At 41.7% G+C, this 20,638-nt stretch overlaps 1 protein-coding gene across 1 annotated transcript; it reads right to left on the bottom strand.

Moving 5' to 3' along the window:
• Positions 1 to 179: 179 nt before the first annotated feature.
• ARL6IP5 (ARF like GTPase 6 interacting protein 5) lies at positions 180 to 17,538 on the bottom strand. The gene is made up of 3 exons (XM_017658401.3): positions 17,275 to 17,538; positions 3,164 to 3,381; positions 180 to 1,114 (listed from the first exon to the last, which is right to left on the bottom strand). The coding sequence occupies exons 1-3, from the start codon at positions 17,448 to 17,450 to the stop codon at positions 942 to 944; spliced, it is 567 nt and encodes a 188-aa protein (XP_017513890.1). The 5' UTR covers positions 17,451 to 17,538; the 3' UTR covers positions 180 to 941.
• Positions 17,539 to 20,638: the final 3,100 nt, after the last annotated feature.

The following is a 20,638-nucleotide window of genomic DNA, read 5'->3' as shown; positions in this document are numbered from 1 at the left end:
ATTCCCAGAGGACAGCTATTATCGTCTCTTTGGGCCTCTAAGGAATTTACAAAACACACATTCATTTCCTTCTCTCCAAATGCTCCAGTTAAAAACTAAAAACAGTCAAAATATGGGAAACATTATCTTGGACGCTTTCTCATCATTGTAACAACAGAAATGTGCGATATAAACAGAAGTCAAGTTTTGTTTTATTTTATTTTTTTAACAAGACTGCCAAGAACAATACAGATTACATGGCTATGACCTCCTTAAAGGAGACACTTAGTTTGCAGCAAACATCTGCTAGTGAAAACACATCACTAGCATTTCAAAAACTTGGAAAACTTGCCAAAATATTCTCCTAAACAGCTATCTTTATATTTGTAAACAAAGTATACAGAAGGGGTTTATCCAGTTTGCACTGCACATCAAACAGGCGCAAAGTGATAGAGATCATCTCAAAAAGAAAAATAATAAAAACTAAACTAATTTGTACATATTATAACCCTAGGGAATATATTTGGAGGAGGAGGCTGGAAGGTGATTAAAACAGGCTAATTCATGACATAATCTACTTTTTCAAACTTTCCACTACCCATATTGCCTTGATACTTTATAGTTCCTTTTTTTCCCTACAAGATCAGTATTGTTGTACCATCTATAATTTTTCTTCTTTTATTTCCCTAAAGAAGTAATTGTGATCCATTTCCTATCAATTTTCATAAACACACTTGGAGCTTCAGACATAAAAGGAGGTGGTCTCTTTCAGTTTCAGAGGACCTCTCTCTATAACATTAGAGATGTTAACAGTTGGCCTAAGTGCATGCTGCCATAGATAGTTGGATGTTACTTGCACCTCCTGTTTCAGAAACACAAATGGAAAGTTGAACAAAAAGGTCTGAACAAGGGCAAACTGCAGCTTGATTTCTGCTGTAGCCCTGTCCCCAGGGCAGCTCTATTTATTCCTTCACTTTACTGATATAGTCGGTAAATTTGCTGATGTTTTCTTCCTGCTGTTCTAGGGCATCCAGGACAATGCCCATTGGCGTCTTCTTCAAACCCATTACCTCCATTTTATTCTCCACTTTGTTCTTGAGGTTCCGAAGTCTCAGCGACGCATGGACAAACATCACTGCAGAGAAGTGAAACATGGTTAGTACCAAAGCAACAGTTATCTTCTCCATATCAACATTATACTCCTGTCTTCACACTTCTAGTCATCTGTTTCAGTTAGCTATGGTCCAATCTGGTTCTCTAATTGATCCAAGTTCCCAATTGGATCCTTGAACTTTATATAAAGCTCTTTGTCAAGTCATAGTTTTCTTTGTGGCTGAAGGAAAACATTGTATTCAGTAGAAAGGTCCATAATGTGGTACCCATGCTCTTCAGTTCCTACATTGCTTTCATTACCTTTCAGCTGTTACTGAAATGCCCCAGAATTCAAACCGAATCAGTGTCTTTCCAATTTACATAAAAATCGCCTTACACAAAGTCTTCCAGAGAGGAACTCATGTTCAGCTCAAGGATTACTCTACCTTGTTCCCTACAGGAGGCACGCAGGCGGAGTCCACCTGGGAGGTGCCTCTAGAAGCAGTTTTCCAAAGGGCTGGATATAGATTTATAGATAGAAAGTGAAGATTTTATAGATCTGATGCACCCTAGTGTTCCCCAAATTTGCTTCATCATTAAGAATTGCCCAAGTTTGCTTATTAAGAAACAGATTCCCTAGCTGCTCTGCTGGACTTCCTGAATCAGAACCTTAAAGGGGTGGGCCTGCGAATCTACATTTAAACAGGTCCCCCAGGTGATGTACACCAGCACTTTTCAAACTTCCAAGTGCATACAAATTTCCTGGAGCACTGGTTAAATAGCAAATCCTGGTCTCCACTACCCAAAATTCAGACTTTTAAGTCTGAGCTAGGACTCTAGATTGCAAAGTTTCAGCATTCACTCTGGACGATTCTGATACAGGTAATCACGGACAGTCATTTTGAGAAACACAGATATGCATTCTACCTGGAGGCTCCCAACCCAGACTGGCCATTAGAAACATTCGGGAAGCTTTCTAAAACTACAGGTTCTTTGGGCAACACTTCTAACCCACAGAACCAAGATCTCCAAGGGCTGTGGCTGGGAAAATAATATTTTTAAAAAGCATCCTGGGCAATTCTCACAGTCATCAAATTTGGGAATCAACTGATCTTGTCTAAGTTCCTTATTTTATAGACAAGTGAACTATATTTGGATAACTGGTCCAAATCACATGGCTGAACAGATCTAGGAATAGAAATCAGGACCCTTCACTCTCTACCTGTGATTCATTTCAGGTTATACTGGTCCATCTCAGGCTCTGATGTTGAAAGATACTGAAGCAACAAGCCGTGTCTAAGCAGAATCCCTGAAATATGAATCCTCTTGACAAATACTTCAAAAGTCTGAATTTGATGACTCAAATATTTTGTCCAGTAAGGTGTGGGATTCATCCATAAATATTCTGGGCTGAATCTAACATGACCCCAATTCCATTTCATTGATGGAATAACTGCACATATGAAATGGTATTAAAAGCTAAAGGGATGCTCCCCTCACTTAATACACTAAAATTTTAATCAGATTTCTAATGAGACTGGAATTTGTTATTGTCTCTATTTTAGGCCTCCAGTGTTTGGGACCTCAGGAAACAATGCATGTGAAATTTAGAAGGTATCTGGTTGTCACCAGAATTGGAGTACTTGGTATCTATGTTCTGGGCCAATTATTCCTATAAACCTATGAAACTTCTCACACTAATTATGATCTTCTGAGTAAGCAGAGAGTAAACAGTTAACTTCCAAGTGAGATACATTCATTCCTGTGTCAGGAGAAGATGAATGGCACTTAAAATTGAGAACAGACTCTAATACCGGACAACTTTGAAGTCTAGTGCAGGCTATGCAACCTCCTTGCTGTAGGACCTGGGACTTTATTTTATTCACCGTTGTGTTCCCAGCAGAGTGTCTGGCACAGAAGGTGCCCTATACATCCTTGTGAAATTAATGGACTACTCGGCCTTGATCTGCTGTTTCAGAAGATGCTGATAACATTGCAGACATGGCAACACACTTGAGAAGCAAGCTATGTAATTTCCATTGAACAACTGCTCCTCTATTCTTAATAAGAAAAGAAGGCTCAGGTCACTTACACAACAAAGGGAAAGTGATGCCAAACACAAAGACCATGACTCCCCCGAACATGGATATGAGGAAGTAGCTGGCCAGCATGACCGCCATGACGAATGTAGTGGGGTAGTGCTTCTTCATGCGGCGCAGGATGTCTTTGTTGTGGGCTGCCCACACGAACACCGTGAACACCAGCACCACCACGGTTCCTCCGAGGATCATGTTAAAGGGGCTCAGGAACCTGGAACACAGGGGAACAAAGAGGGAGGCTAGGCCACCAGCAGTAACAGTAGGAAAGGGAAGAGGAGGAAGAGAAGGAGGAGGAAAAATAAGTGTTGAGTTTTTATCTAAATTGTCTCATTTAATCCTCGTAACCTGGTGAGGTGGATACTTTTCATTCATTTCTCAAATGCAGAATCTTAGAGGTGAGAACATGATGGGAGTTGGACTCCCACCAAATTACCAGCCCTTTTCACTAGAGCCCCACAATGTTAAAAGACTTTTAAAATTTTGGAGGAGCTGTGTTAAGCTTTCCTACACCCTGGGCTCTAGTGCACATTACATTTTGTGAGCTCTACAGGCTTATGTAAATGCTCAGGGAAGCTGCCATGATAGGTGAATGTAGAGCAGGTCACACAGTGGCCTCCATGGGCCAAATCCAGTCTACAATCACGTTTGTGTTTGGACTGTATAGTGTTCTTAAAAAACTTTTACTTGAATCCCAATGTGTTAAAAAAAAAAAACATAAAACTTGGGATTTCTTGCTTCTGGAAACAAGGAAGTCTACCCAATGCTAGGCCGTCTCTTCCTCCTGCCACCTGGCTGGAGTGCCTTCTCACTCAGAACAAAGGCTCTCCATTCAGGCCCTGGCCCCTTCGCCAGCTGGTGCATCTGATACCAAGGCACCCGGTGACTGGCCACTCGTCACTGTTTTTCTAATAGCTGACCTGCATCATTCTCTGAAATAACCAGCCTGGCCCATGGCGGCATTTGAGTTTATGACTCCTAACACAGAGAGTCCATTATAATTATTTTAAAGGGCCCAGAGTATCATTAGGAGATGGATTATCACTGAGATTTCCACCAAGCCTTCAGATTTATTATTACATGAGCCAAAGGTTATACTACTGTTGATAATCAGGGAAACATTATCAAGAGGAAATTTAGACCAAGTATTTCATAAGTGAGAATTGGCATTATAGACCTCCCACCCCAACACACTGTGTATATGAAATCTTAACAAGGCATTTGTGGTGAGCAAGTACGAGTTACAAACTTTACCCTCACAAGAGGGTAACAGCATTTTATTAATGAAGGACAAAACAGGGTCAGTGTGTGTTTGTCAGGCTCTGGTGTCACATAACTGATTTGGAAATTAAGGACATAGGAAGACAGGATAACGGAAGGTGATGCCATAAGCTTGTTTTCTCTGCAGTAGAATAAATGAAGGATTCATACTCATATTGGGATTCATATTTAGGATAACTAAGATTCTCTTTAAAAAATCCTTTTAAAGTTTAGCTCTGATTCTGCCTCCTGAAACACAAAAGCTATTTTAAAATAGTTTCAAATAGTAGTGAAAGTGCTGCATGTCTTAATGGGTGAGATCAGGGATAAAATCAATGTCGGTTTTGAAAAAGTTAAGAATATTAAAATGCATAGAGTTAAACAGCGGGACGAGTAGTAGTACATAATTTAAAATTAAGCCCTATAATAATAAGTAGCTTATTTCATTCAAAACTCTTGCAAAAATATAGCCTTCAAGGTAATAAATCTCCTTGACTGAATAGTAACATAGTTCACAGGAGTCGTATTTATGATTAAAAACTCTTAGAAACAACCTATATGGCTAACACTTCACTAGATGGCGGTATACCCAGCTATTTTTAAGTTGAAGTATTCTTCATAATATGAGAACTCTTGAATAGCAAGTGGATAAAAGCAAGTATAATACATTCTTTTAGGTGGATTTATCATATATGACATAAAGCTCAGAAGTATAAATGTTTACAATTAGTATATTATTTTGTAATCAGAAATAAAATGTGCATATTTAAAAATATATGAAAATATGAAAGCAACTTGCTCCCTAGCCTATGACCCAGACTTGGCACAGGCCAGCGACCACCGTCCATCTTTACTTCCATAATCTCTCCAATAACATTAATGCAATTTCAGTGCATTTGCCACAGGAAAGCTGTAACTTCTCCCACTCAAACCTCAGGTCCCTGCCGGTTCCCCAGGTCCCCTGGTGGCCAGTGGGCCCTCTCCCCAACACGCCAGCTTTCCCAGTGTCCAGCACACACAGTATTCTGTCTGTTCTCCTCTCTTTGTTCTTCATTATCTGAGTCCACTTAGTCTCTGTACTTTTTTCTGTTTTAAAATTGTATCTAGGTCCTGATTTAATCCCAGAATTGATCTGGAAAGACAAAAATGTCCTTATAGGCCTGGGGAAGGGAAGAATTGGACAGGGCACAACCAAAATCCTCTTCAGCAGGTGGCGGGGAACCTGCGTGCAGAGGCCCAGAAACTCTGCCAGATTAATACATTTTATTCATAGCACCAAGATTCTGAGAGAAATTATACCAAAAGACTACGGTAGTTATACTGGGTAGTGGGATCATGAGCAGTTTATTCCCATTTGCTTATTTCTGTTTTCATATTTTTTCAGTAGCCATATTTTTCATTACCTTAATAAGAAAAAGTTGATAATAAAAAGAACAAATGAAACTGGGGGAAGGTGCCTGAAAGAAACAAACCCTTTGACATAGCCTGACGGTGACCGAGAACCCACCCAAATATTTCAGAGCTGTGAAGAAAAGCGGAGAACATAAACTCGAAGAACTAAGTGAAGGGTGCAAACTCCTCTGTGTAAGCCGCAAACAGGAGACAGGTGGTCGGCAGCAAAGTGTCAAAGGGCTCCTACTGCACTGATTCTAGAACACCTACTGGAATAATTCATGAGGTGAAGCATATAATAAAATGCACACCATGATTTTTCTATTTTCCTGTGGACAAGTAAAATAGATGTCTAGGTTGAATATATAAATAAAGCCCAGGACAAAAAGCAACGAAAAATCCAGGCCTGACTCAGGCAATTCCAAATTCGCTTTTCACCTGTTCCTGTTGCTCACGGCCAAGGGAAAAGAACAGAGCAGAGTCCTATAGGTTTTAGCTTACAATGTGCCCAGCCACAGTCTATAATTAGAAAGTAACTAAGTTTCCAAGATGGGAAAAATGAACAAAGTTCCTGAGAGCAGAAATGATTTTCTTCCTTATTCTCATGTGCAATTCCATTCTAACAAATAGTGACGCGCTTGCCACTCCAGTGCCCTGGCACCTACCTACACTCGGAGCAAAATAAAACACACACACCACCCTTCAGAGATTAATTTCATTTTCCATTGAGTGCAGGAATTTGGGAACTAGTCCTTGTCCATGATGAGTAGAGCTTTCAGTCAACAGCTGGGCTCTTAGTCATGCCCATCGCAATGAAACCCAAGAACCTTTAAGATAAAACGTCCATAAATACACCACCCCAGCTTTTGTGGTGACAGTTGCTACTGGACTCCTATGGGTGGGGTTTCATTTGCTGGGAGTGGTGAATGAGAAAGGGAGGGAGGGAGGAAGAGAGGCAGGAAGACAGACCAGAGGAGGGCAGGGAAGGGAGACAGGAGAGAGGGGAAGAAGGGAGAGAGAGAGAGAACAAATAGAACTTTCTGTCCTTTGTGGAAATAGGATCTAGTTCTACAAATCAAAAATATTAAATATGCTTTTCTATTGTGAGATAAAACCTTCTACCTATCTACATACATATCTTATTCCATAAATAATAGTTAAAAATTCTGGTGGGATCACTAGTGGTTATAAAAAGGTTTAGGATCCCAGTATAAAATCCTGCAGCAGAGTCTTCAAAGATGTATCAGTTTAGTCCCATTGGGCAGACTAATAAATTAAGGCATACAGAAGTGAAGCAATGTATTCAAAGGGATCCAGGGGAGAAAAAAGGGTGCCAGTTGATAGAACTGTGACAGCAATTCACAGCAGAACCCACTCTGTGTTGTCAACCAGCTTTAGGAATTCCCCCTGCAACTGAGTAACCCCATTCTTCCAGTTGGGTAAGCAACTAAGACCATTCTGGGAAATCCCTCCTCACTCTGTTTTCTTTCTGAAAGAAGCTGGCTGTTGGAGTGTGTGGACACACGTCATAGTTGTGCCACTATGATTCAGCTAGGTCTAGCTATATTTTCAGCACAACTTGTTGAAGGAAAAAAAAAATCTTGGTCAATTGCAGAATTTTTGAGCTAGGATGGATCTTGAAATGCTCCTCAACCTACCTATTAGCAAGCTAAGAAATAGGTAAGTTAATAAATTTGTCCCAAGGCCACCAGCCACAGACTTGGCAATAAAGGCTTTTCAAAACAGAGCTCCACAAATCAAGTGAACATTGGGTAACGCCTGTCATGCTGCAGTGCCAACATGAACCAAAAAGGCAGTGAATTATTTTCTGAGCAGTAGAAGCAGCTTTGCACTGAGTTCCAATTTTCAAACCCAAAAGGCTATTTTTGTAGCTTGGTTCCTGAGGAAGCCTGACTCATCAAGAAAGGGGGAACAGTTTACTCAGAGTGGACTTCTCTAAATGGCTGATGTTTCTCTGTGGTCCTTAACTATCCAGAGGGATCACTGCAAATTTGAACCCACCCATCCATTTTCTGATTTCTCACTGCTCTTAGAATAAAAACAGAATCCTTTACATTCCGCAAGGCCCCATGAGACCTGGCCCCTGGCATGGGCCACTGCATGCAGTGGTGTGGGGAGTTTGCGCCTGGCTCGGCAGGGGCGGTGAGTGGGGCCTGAAATCCAGGCCATGCTTAGCTCGCCAGGCCTGCAATTCAGCCTAGGCTGCATCTGCAGGAGTAAGGGGCAGTTTTAATAATTAATATGAGGGAGCCTAGGGAGGAGCCACAGCGCTGCCTGCCAGTTCTTTCATACCACCTCCCCCAGATTCTGCAGTCCACTTGCTGGGGTTTCTATCTCTACCGTTCACCCTGCCTCTGGCCATCTCAGGTCTGTGCACGATCTGTTCTCTCCCTGATTCACTCCTACCTCCTTCAAATCTCAGCTTCATCAGCCTTTTCTGAGTCTCCCTGACCACATCATAGCACCATGTGCCTCTCCTCACAGCCCTCATCACAGTGGTGCTCTTACATTCATTTGACTGAGCCCTGGAGGCATGTTTCTGTCCCCCCACTAGAGATTAAGCTCTGTGAGATCAGGCAGCGTGACATTTTCTCCACCCCACCTGGCACAGAAGAGGTATCAATAAATATCTACTGAGAGAAAGAAAGGTAAATAAGAATCTGGCACATTTTCATGTTATTTAAACTAAGCTCAGCAAGTTTCTATGACCACAAATTAGGTGATGTGAGATTTCTCTTGGACAAATCACAATTATTCTCATTTACACTGAATATCCCTGGATAAACAGTCCCTGTAGTCATACCTTCACAGAGTTGTGATAAAAGGAACTAATGAGAAAGCTAAAGTAGGAAATGTCCTCTAAATGCCTATAGAGAGGTGAGGATCACTATTGTCATACGGTCGAATGAGGTGCAAGGGCACTGTGGCAAGCCGGAGGAAGTTTGTCCATTTTGTCCCTAGTGTATGCTCGGGGGCGGGAGGGAGAGGAGGTGGAAGACAGACTCGAGCCCCTACAGACCTGTCTCTGTAAGCCCCTCTTGCTCTGTGATTCCTCAGATGATCCCAACAGTCTTCTGTGGTTACTGTGGTTTCCCAGCACATCTTCCATCCTGCCAAGAACTATTTATGACTATAAAGTATAAATGTAAATGTAAAAATCAGTCTGGAGTATATATGATCAGTATCTCCTAGGCCTAATAGTCATCACGTAAAAGAAACTTCAGAGCAGTTTAAGTGGGACAGACTATCTCTTTTGTCACAGGAAGGTCATAGTAACCTAACCCTGAGATTTTCCTAACCAGTTGAATTCAGAAGGTCCACAGTATTTATCACTGTGTATTGAGTCTCTGTTGTATCCCGTGTACTCGGCACCATCAAACTGAACACATCCAAACGATCCCCTGTCTTGGCAGCAGCTGGCATGTTAAAAGTCTTCATAGTATGGCCGTTGTGGGCCTCCACGTTTCCTTTTGCATTTCTCAAGCTAATTGCTTGTTTTATATTCAGTAAACAACAGGTTGGGCCTGTGTTGGAAGCCATATATCTCACACTTACCACAGAGATGGGACTACAGATAACAGTGTACGAGTCTCTGATGAAACTGCCACAAACCCTTTTTTATACTTTATCATGGCAAATCTCCACCATACACAGTGGTAGAATGGCATAATGAACCCTCATGTGCACTCACATTGCCTTCAACAATTAGGAACCCACGATTACTCTCACAAGTAATACTTTAGAACTAAACTGTAAGGTATTTGTTTACAAACTGTTCTTTCTGAACGCTTTTAGTAAATGAAACTGCAGTCACAGGCAAGTTCTTAAAGAGCTGTGGAGACAAGACAAAGGTTGGGCTAATGCTAATGAGTCTGGTGACACACAAATTCCTTTCCTATAAGCAGTTCCCTGCCTGTGTACCTCCTACCAGCACCCAACCTGCATTCCCTTTTGTTTCTCTGGGACACAGAGAAGCTGCACTGTTGGGTTACCAAGCAGATTAGTGTAAGTAGGAACCAAAGTCCCAGTTTTCACTTCAGATGGGCTTTCTGCCTTCCATGTGTCTCCATTAGCAAATGCTCCATGGGAAGAAAGGCCAAGAAATCTTATCTATTTATGTAAATGCTTGCAGAACGGAGAGGCAGCCTGCAGGTTTTGTCTAAGATCAAGGGCATGAAAGTATCTCCGAAACAAGAAGCCAAGCTCACTGCAGGAGACAGAGATGGGTACTGGTAGCTACTCTGAAGGTGAATGATAAAGGGTAGAATTCATTTGTCCAAAAGGAAAATAATAAATTTCCAATCATTCTGCTCAATTTGATATTAGTCAAGTGGATAAGTCAAGTTCATCCTTTAGATCTGGATTTCCTATACAGAGATCTGCACCTCTACAAAGCTAAGATCTTTTGCCCTTTATGAAAGCATCTATGAATCTAAAACATGCAGATTTATTTGCATGCTTACCAGAACCATTGTAAATCCTCAAGTAAGGGAAGGGGACTGAAACTACCAGCCCTAGGCTGACAGTGGCAGGGAACAGTAAACAAACAAACAAAAAAAAGCAAAATGAACTGTGGGGAGATATCAAGACAAACAAGGTCACATAAATAATGTAAGAAGATGATTTAATGAATGATAATCCTTATTAGATGGATTAGGATGTTGAGATTAAAAAATTTTATTGAGTGTTGGTAGGCCTCTTAAATTTCTATACTCAGAGGAAACACATAACCCATGAGGAACAGCCCTACGCCAGCATTCCCTGTGCTTGGCCTCAAGTGCTGACAAGGGGGTGTGGGAGGGCCGGAAGGGAATTCTGGGAGGTATCTAGGCGAGCTAGAGTTGTATTCCTGCCTGTGTCCTCAGGGGTACACAGTGTCTGGCAGAGAGCAGGTGCTCAGTAAATGTTTTTTTTGAACTGAGTAGAAAGCATCTGGCTGCAGGTGAAGATGAGTACAATTTAATAATCCTTTCCCCTGTCCATATACTCAGTGCCTTCCCCATTTTCAACTCTTGAGTTTTGAAATTTGGGATAATAATGTATAGGTGAGATCAAGTGAGTCAGGTTGAAAATGATGTGTATTTATGGGGGTGTATATTTCTGTATGCTTGCTGTACTTTTATAAAAATTACGTGTTCAGTGTCATCTTGCTAGACTCTAAACAGGATGAAGAAAGGAATGACAGCTGTCCTGTTCGCCACTGTATCTCCTCGGACAGCGCCTGAGAAGTTGGTAAGTGCTCTATCCTCCTTGTAGAGTGAAGGAATGAAGCAACACGAATGAGAGTAATATTGTGGAATCGGTGTTGAGGCTCATTAATCTCAAAAACATTTTCTACTAGGTTTTAGCATAAGAACTGCAATTAATTCCATCAACAGTGTTTTAATACATTCCCATCCAGAGCATCGCAGAGCTGATTCTTTTCTTCCTCTACCAACTGGAAATTTGGTTTTTCATTCTTGCAGCATCAAAAGCTACAATCTGACCATTTCTTAATACCAAATGCTGATAGCCACAGACCCAGAACATATTATGGGATGACACTCATTTTGAAAAGGTTAAAGTAATGTTCTTTTCAAATACAATTACTAGCCTTCCAGAAACCCCTTATCATCTCAAGCCACTGAAAGCATCCACCAGTAGCAACTATAGTTTCCACCCTCTGGTAACACCTGCACCGGACACAAGGTGAAAAGGCACTTGAGCTAAGAAAATATGGGCTCATTCATGCAGCAGCTACACTGTGCTTGCTGTCTGAAAGGGGAGGCATGAATGCACCAAATGTGGAATAAATGCGCCTTTCTGGCTGGAGATGCCCTGTGTGTGGTTGGTGTTTCTGAGGCCATGCCGGAAAGCGTGAATTCTGATGGCAGAGAGAAATTTGTGAGAGTAAGACAGGCAAGTGATATGAAGGTGAGAGTCAGCTATTTGGCTGAATTTTGTTAACGGGGAGCTTTAGGATATTTGCTATATGATTTAATGGCAAAAGAATTTCACTGCACATCAATAAATCAAGCTACTATTAGCGGCTTTAGTTTCAATTATCAAGCTTTTTTACATCTGTGAAAATTGTTGGGGTGGGGGTGGTTAGCGGGATCAGTACTTCTCAACTTCAACTTGGAGGTGATCTGAGCCACTTGGGAAGTTAAGGTCCTGGGCCCATCCAAGAACTATATACTCAGAATCTCTGAAGTTAACACCTGGGCTTATAGGTATATTTATTCAAAATTTCACGGTGTTTTTTTTGAACCAGCCCAGACCAGTGCTTCTTAAATTTAATGTGCCTGTGAACCACCTGGGAGTCTTCTTGGAATGCACGTTCTGACCCAGCAGATCTGGGATGTGGCCTGGGATTCTGCATTTCTAACAAGGTCTTAGGGGGAAAGATGCTGCTGGTCATAGATAGATTTTTTCTCAACTCACATCTTTTGGCATTCCATTAATGACACAGAAGTTTCCATCCATGACCATGATGTATCACATGCTTAGTCCTAAAATTGCAAGTGCCATTTTAATTAGGCGTTGCCTTCACTTTCACTTTGGAAACGGGGGCAGAGACTTCTGTGGCTAGGGTGATGTGAGAAGAGTATCTAGTGCTGAGATGTCTCACATCAAGGATGAGAAGGTGAGTCATGCCCTTGTCAATCCTAGACATTTTTCCTTCCTCATTTAAAGGACACAGAGCCACTCTGAGCAAAATACACATTCCCCAGGTTGTTATTCATTCTATTCCTTTCAAGTTATTCAGTCTCTTTCTGAGATGATGCCTGAATCTGACAAAGGAGCTCAAGTCTTCAAGAGAAGGAAAGTTTTATAAGACACACAAGTTGCAATTATGACAAAACCACTGAAGGGTACCATCGTCTAATACTTGTGCCTAAGAGAATACACAAGTTGAGAGAACTTTAATATGCCTGTAACCTAGGTTTTAATAAATAACAGCAGCTAATGTTGAATTGTTAGCATTTGCTGGGCCTTAATGTGCTTTATATGAATTAAGTAATTTAATGCCTATTTTCTAGCAGAGAAACTCCGGAGCAAGTGAACTTTTGAGCAGAAAGCAAATAAAAGCAAATGCCAGAAATCTGCCAAAAAATATAAAGTCTGAATGTCTGAATGGTTGAGTCTTCCAGGCAGATTAAGAAAAGAATGAAAATGTAACAATTTTTTTAAATTTAGAATAATGATCGAAGCCATGGAAAGCTTCAAATCTACTCCATTCTTATGTTTGAAAAGTCAGGAACCAGGAGCTAAACATCAAACCACTTTGCTCTGTAATAGCCAAGAACTCTGTTTTTGTAACTTGTTATAAACCAGCTTGTATTTAACAAGGCGAGGTGAGGAATTATCATGATTTTCTTGTCCCTAGAGCTGTGGTTCTCAATTTGAGGTGATTTTGACCCCCAGGGAACATCTGTCAAGGTCGGCAGACATTTTTGATTGTCACAACTGAAGGGGTGGGTGCTTTTGGCATTCTGTGGGTAGACAGCCAGGATGGCGCTAAACCCCTTACAGTCCACAGGACAGCCCCCTGCAACAAAGAATTACACAACCCTGAATGTCAATAGTGCCCGGGTTGAGAAACGTCACAGGGAAATACTTCACCGAAGTTCTCGAAGGGCACTATGCATTAGTGAAGAATTTGAATTATAACCCTTTCTAACTTGAATTTTTACACTATAGTAATCCTAAGCAATATGTAGCAAGTGCCCTCCACAATGGCCCAGTTAGAATCACCGCAGGAGCCTGTTGTTATGTGCTGGATTGCTGCTGTGCGCTTCAAAATAATGTTCCTTTAAGTAGGTTAAAGTTTCCCCCGTGACGATGCCTTAGGTTCATTTATTTACTCTTTGTGCTCCCCACGTAAGCATCTGCTATATAGTAGGCCGCAGGGATACAGAGTATAAAAATAATGATAACCACAACAACAAGAAAAAAATAATCTCAAAACCCACAGTCTCTGGCCTCAAGGAGTCTATAGTCCAGGGTGGAGACAAGTGAACAGACAACACGAAAGCCTGTGGGGTAAGTGCCAGGTTAGAGGCATAGGTGTAGGGAATGAGGGACAAAGGGAGAATTTCCTCAGAGATGGTACTAGAGCTGGGTTTTATAGGTGGAGCAGGAGTACGTGGGGAGGTCGTGGACTGGAGTTTGGGGGGATGGAGCTGCTGCAATAAGGATACTGCCAATGTTTCTCAGTAATCCCTATGATAACACCAACACTGGTAAAAATAATAAGTAACATTTGTGGAGCAAAAACAAGGAGCTGGACACTGCTCTAAAAGCCTTGCCTGTATTAACTCAGATAATCCTCGCAGAAGCCCTCTGAGGTGGCTACTATAATTAGCCTCCCTTAACAGGCGAAGAGGCTGAGGCACAGGGTGGTTCAAGTGATTTGCCCAAGGTCACACAGCAAGTGACTGGCACTTGGGACTCAAAGTTACTTAATATGGCTGTGGTGCCTAAACTCTTAACTTCTGCCCTTTATTACTTTTAGAGCCAGAAAACATGGCAACTGTCTTCAACAAGGCTATCAGCTACAAGATTTACTCAGAGTTAAGATGCAGAGTAGACCTACCTTGTGTAAGTCACACATCTAGTAAGCCAAGCTTTTAGGATGAAGACCAAACTTCTGATCATGGATTGCCAGGTGCTGCCTCATCAGGCCCTCATACACAGATTTATCTCTATCCTAACCCCTCCTAATCTCCATTTAGGCATATGCAGCCCTTCCTAGTGTTTTTGGAGCTAGATGATACCCACCTGGCTTTTCTTCTCCCTTCCTGCAGTCTTTAAGAGCAGGCTCTCTGTCCTCACCTAAGCCAGTTTTCAACACGGAAACAATTAGAGTTAAGGCAAGAGCCCCTAGCTCTGCCCTGGAGGCCCCTCCTCACGGCAGCAGGAAGAACCACTGAAGAACACCCTTTAAGTACAGTCCTTTCCTCAGTAGACACCCAGGTCACGTTTTCTCACATACTCTACCAGGATATCATGAGAAACTATCAGATGCCAGTACTGGACCCAGGTAAACTCCAACACCAGTCCGAACCATACATCTGCTGACAACAACAAAGGAGGAGAGTTCTCTTTAGAACAATGCTCCGGAATCAGCTAAGCTCCCTGACCTTGAAGATATATGGTTTCTTCCACCTTTAAGAGACTATAATTCTAACCCTCATGATTAATAAGAAGGTGGCATAGTAGTTAAGAGCACAAATCTGGGTCTGTGACTTTGAACAAGTCATTTAACCTCTCTGAACCTTGGTATAATAATAATAATAATAACAATAAGAGTAGCATCCCATCTCTTGGGGTTGTATGAGATAATGCAGGTAAATAACTTAGCAAATTACCTGGTACACAGACCACTTGATGAATGTTTGTTTTTATTATTAGTTTGTAAAGAAAGAAGAGAGTAATTTGTGGGGAGAATTACAGACTGTAAAATTTTAGATGCATAGAAAACTGTTGAAGGTCATACATCAAATTTTTATTCTGGTACAATAGAAATCCCATATTTTAAAAGTAATTATTAAAACAATTTATTACTGGTCTATATCATACTTTTTAAAAAGAAGAATAGTAAAAAAAAAAAAAAAAGCTATTTTTCACTTTCACCTTCAAAAAATTTCACTGCCAACCAACATCTATTTGAAAAGGGGACTGGGAAGAGCCACCATCCCAAACCGCCTGAGCTTGTGTCTGGTCTGGGCAGTATACATACCTCTTTGAAAAGCAGTGTTTTGTTTTGTTTTTCTGTACATATTATCAGTTTATGTCAAACCTTGTCCCCTAGCTGGATTTTTGGTGTTGCTTCAAAAAAATCCCGTACCTAGATCACCAGAGAAGATGGCTGGCTTACTTCTCTACTAACAGAGAGAAAAGAAAAAGTATAACAAAAGATGCAACCCTACTTTACTCTTTATTTTGTTTTAAAGAAATTTTTTATGTTCTGGGAAATGAACCTTAAGCATAAAGGTAGGGGAAGGTTCAGAAGGCAGCTGCCTCAGGCCCCAGGCCTGTCCTACCCCAACTAACTTTGACTTGGCTGCAACTGTAATTCAGAGTTGGCCCAGGGCTTTTGCCCTAAGCACACCAAGCCATTTCCAAAGAGTTTGTGGTTCCTTAAGCACCGCATAATGAGAATCTGAGATTGTCTACCAAATCCTAGAGTGTCCAGTCTTGCATGGGAGCAACTACTCCGAACCACACCCAGAAATTGTGAACTGTCTTTCCTCTGTGCTGTGTACTTTGTCCTATGGCTCCTCAACAACTGTCACACACCCTTGGGCCAGAATTCATGTCTGACTGTGCTTGGTGAGTTCTGAGCTTTGGCACAGAGAAAGGGCTCAATAAATAAGCCAATGAACAGCAGCCCAATTTCAGAAGCCACCCTTGTGCCCTTTCCCACACCGTCTTTGTCTTCTTTTTCTTTTTTTGCCCACCTCTTTCTCCCAGGCCAACTTGCTCTTTCCCTGTCTTTGCTCTAAAATAGAATGTCAGACACTTTTCTAATGGAAACGAAATTCCTTTATAAAGTCTGAGTGTGGCATTTTCTTTAAAGATGCATAGACGCCGCAAGATCTAGAATATTAGCACCCCATCCTGCAAAAGTGAAAGAAGCATTTCTTAAAGGGTGAACCACGGGAAAAGGCAGCTTCTAGCAGAGCAGGTGTATGTGTGTGGGGGAAATCGTGTAACACAGGACACGTTTTATGTTCACATCAGGTATTGAAAAGGCCCTTATAAACTGAGACCATAGGCTGGGAAGGAAAAATAGAGAAAGTGGCCACGCCTGGCAGTTCCTGGAAGAAAAGCAAGAGGACCCCATTCCTAGAGTCAGGGCAGCTTTCGCCCCATCCTGGGAGCCGTGCCACCAGAGAACATCCGCCCTTTGGCTCCCAAGCTCAGCTCTCCCATACGGAGTTGCAGGCCTTCGGCGGAGAAACCGACAAAGTGCGTCGCCTCACAGGGGCCTTTTTTGCATTCACATTCTCGGAAGGCGGAGTACAGATCCACACCCTGTCGCCCAAGCCTTCCAGGGCGGTGCCCGTGCCATCCAGCCCCAGGATAGGGTTACACCATTTCCCTCTTATTATTTTTAAAAGACTGAGTACTGGAAATATCTTTCCCAACAAGAGCCTAATCGGGGTACAGAAAAAAAAACAAAAACAAAAACGTAATTTTTCCTGTCCGAGGTTGGCAAAATCTCGGGACTCGCTGTCGTGTCAGCCCGAGGTGCGGAAAGGGAAAGGGGACCCCCCTCCCCCAGATTGCTGCAGCCTCGCCCTGAGAACAAGTTTACACCGGCTTGACCTCTTGCAGTTGCCAAGACCCGCGCCGGGTGTGGGGGGCGTTTCCGCATCCTAGGATCTGGTACTCTGAGCCCCCGCGGTGCTGCCCGCGATCAGTGCCCAAGAGGGACCCCACTTACCCCACAACGGAAATCATCATGGCAGCCACCACCAGGTAGTTGGTCTGGTAATACAGCAGGTTGCTCACCACGCGGTTGTTCCATTTGGAGATGTCCCTGAAGTCCGGCCGGGAGAAGCGGTCAGAGCCCGGGAAGAAATCGTCCCAAGCGCGGAGCGGGGCGATACTCACGTCCATGTCTAGTCTCCAGAGCTTCTTGTTCTTTGCCTCTGGAATCTGGCGGCGGCGGCAGTGGCAACCGATCAGCTGAGCTCGGTTAGAGGTGACAGGGGCTCTAGCTCGGTTGGCTCTGAGGTTAGCAAGCAACGGAGCCAAGGAAATTGGGAGCGGGCGGGCGTTTTTTCTCTTCTTTACTTTCTCATTGGCTGGAAGTGGTTTGTTACAGTAAAACTGGGGCCTCACGATAAAGCAAAACGCAGAGTGCAAAATAGAGATGAAATGACAGAAAGAAACTAGCGGAAATCTGAAGCGAAGAGGGGAATGCCTTCCTTAGCAGTTCGAATACAATCAGCCTCCTTTGAAATAACCCTGTTGAGTGTTTAATTTAGGAATGCGTTCTGGACTTTCGGTAAATTTTTTTGCAGCTGTTCAGATGCCAGTCCAAATTAAATGGAATGGAAGGCTAGTGTAGTGTTACTGAGGGATGAGCTGGTGTTGACCACTAAGTAGTTAAGAACCTCTGCACATCTGAATGCAATTCTTGTGTTTTCTGTGTCTCGCTGTGAGTCACTATGAGTGAAATCAGATTGGCAAAATGGGAAAGAAGAACGCGTAGAACGGGGGTGCAGGTTTGTTTCACTTTTTGTTCTCCATCTGTATTATTTCGAGGCAAAATTATTGAACTACTGTGCCATTCTGATAAAGCGGGCACTCTCATTACTTCAGCCTTGAGGTGGAATGTTCTTTACATTTGAAAGCAAAATGGTCTACAGTGAACGAATTGTTCTGCACCCAGTATTTTCTGGGCAGAAACATGGATTCCAGTCCAAAAGAGCTTTCTTAGCGTTAAGTGAATATTTGGGAACAATTTTCACTAAGGGAGCCCAGGATTTTAATAGATACGGTGATTGTTTTATATACCAGCTCAAAGAACTTCCAAGAGATGTAGTAGTTGCAAATTTCCTTCTAAAGGTTCCAAGAGGTCATCTTTTTCAGTTAAGGGGCTGGTTGGTACAGTAAGCCTCCTTTTATCTCAAAGGCATGAGAAAAAACTATTTTGTTAATTGCACAGTTTGGTAGGCAGATTTCTAAGACTCTAGTGCCTAAAATAACAATCTCTACCCCTGCAAGTGTTGCTGTTTTTTTAAAAACCGAATTCACTCTCCTCAGACCATCAGTTTTGAAAAATTGGAAAGCAGTAAAATATACCTAATGCAAAGTCTAGACATACTTTGATTTTCCCTGATGATTCAGGAAGCAACTAAGGACCTAACAATGACTCCAAGAAATTACTCTAGCCACTGGTGTTTAGGATAAAGTTTGATGACTGAATCAAATCAGTATTAAGATATAGCCTAGATTATACTTTTGAATAAAATGGAAAAAGTGAAAAATTCCTGAGTTCTCATATTTTCTTGCTTTAGAAAAATGGGAAGGTTTAAAGTCAGAGAAAGTAAAATTGGAGACCTAGCTCCTTCATTTCTGGTAGGTGAGTTTGGAAAAATTACTTAGTCTACTTCAGCCCCAGTTTCTTCATGTGTAAAGTGGGTATAGTAAGAACATCTGCCATGTAGGTGAAGATAAATGAAAGAATGGGTAGCAGTGCTTCTTGTACAGTAATTGCTCACAAATACATCAATGAAAAATTCATTCAAATCACCTTGAAAATAGAGTTTTACTTGAGCCAAAATTTGACCTTTGCCCAGGAAGATACAACTCCTAGCACAGTAGGGTAGGAAATATGTTCCAAAAAGCCCAAGTCATACAAAGGTTTTATATCTGCCAAGAGACAGGTGAGAAAGACAGAACTTCAAAGGAGTACGTTTCATTTACATAAGATGTTATGCAAGGAAAAGAGAGGGAGCAATACCCATCCTTGGCAGACACCTGGCACTGAAAGATATTAAGGGGAAAGGTGTTTATTCTTTAACAGGAATGTGGATGTCAGTTGTTTAGTCTTCAACTTAATTAACAGATGGTTTTTTTAAGTTTTTCATGGGTGGCCATTTTGACACTCCCAAAGTTAATGAAATGCTCAGTACTTAGGCCTTAGAAATCTTTCTGGTTGTCCCTAGTATTGTGATCCACTTTTATTTATTTCACAGATATTACTGTTACTGTTATTAGTAATAGTACAGGCCACTATTCATCTGTCTGGCATTAATAGTGCTGTAACCTGATTTGTTTTCTGTGCTTCTATAATGAACATCCACTGACTTTTCTCTGACTTGTTACATTTTCACTGTTGTGGTTGTATCTGGGTAGAGTTGATATAGGAAAAAAGAGTTGAAAATTTTCAGTATGACACCAACCGATATTTTGAGTTCTTTCAAGGATCTGTGAAAGCATTGTGGGATATACAAAAGGTGAGAAGAATCCAGCCTTTCCTACCTTCAAGATCTTGCAAAGCAATGGAAACGCTAACTTAAATACAAGATAGTGAGAGGAGTGCTAGATAGAGATGTGCCAGGCCTTGGTGCTCAGTTACAGGAAGTCAGTGGGTGTGGAAGAATTCTCTGGGGCTTAAGAATTTCAAGAAGCAGCACTGTGGGCGAGCTGAGTAGATGACCTTGGGCACAACCAGCACTTGTGAGCAACCTGAGTAAATGATCTAGTCATGACCAGCACAGGAGCCCTAGTAGGCCCTCACAGCTGTTGGAGAGATCAGTGAATGTTAGGAGCTGTGACCAAGAACTTTTACCTTTCAGTTGCTCAGTACTGCCTGACCACAAGATGTTGAGTGTTAGTTATAATATGATTACTCATTGATCATAAGCAATAGATGTCCAGTAAACATTTGCTCAGTGGGTTTTTGTTTAAACCTCAGAGAGGTTTAAAAATAAAGAAGGAAATGAAAAAGCCATATATAGCTGTAAGTAGCATGATCCGCTTATCCATTTCTCCAAAAATGTTAACCATGCTTTCTCTGGTTGGATTACGGGAGATTTTTTTTTTTCACTACACATTTCTACCTTTCTCATAAAAATCATTTTAAATGAAAAAAAAAAGGAGGATGCATGGTATCCTTACTGTATTTCAGGTACTGTTTGAAATGCTATTAGTAGCAGCTCTTTGTCTCCATTTATTTAATGTAGAGGCCTTCCTGGGACTCTTATATCCAGATCTGTGTTTCTAGATAGGTCCACCTTGAATGTTTATCTGTCTGTATATAAACCATAGTGGATAGGCTAATAGTTCATGATATA

The sequence above is a fragment of the Manis javanica genome, chromosome 3, assembly GCF_040802235.1.
Source record: "Manis javanica isolate MJ-LG chromosome 3, MJ_LKY, whole genome shotgun sequence".
Taxonomy (NCBI): Eukaryota; Metazoa; Chordata; class Mammalia; order Pholidota; family Manidae; genus Manis; species Manis javanica.
Note: the sequence above shows the minus strand (reverse complement) of the source record. Positions and strands in the feature narration are given on the sequence as shown.

Bases quoted from the DNA above. Each gene is read 5' to 3' on its own strand.
- ARL6IP5 (XM_017658401.3), bottom strand. From the start codon at position 17,450: ATGGACGTGAGTATCGCCCCGCTCCGCGCTTGGGACGATTTCTTCCCG. The intron at 3,382-17,274 runs GTAAGTGGGGTC...CCTGTGTTCCAG, and splicing joins ATGATGATTTCCGTTGTGGG to GTTCCTGAGCCCCTTTAACA. The intron at 1,115-3,163 runs GTAAGTGACCTG...ACTTCTCTGCAG, and splicing joins CATCACTTTCCCTTTGTTGT to TGATGTTTGTCCATGCGTCG.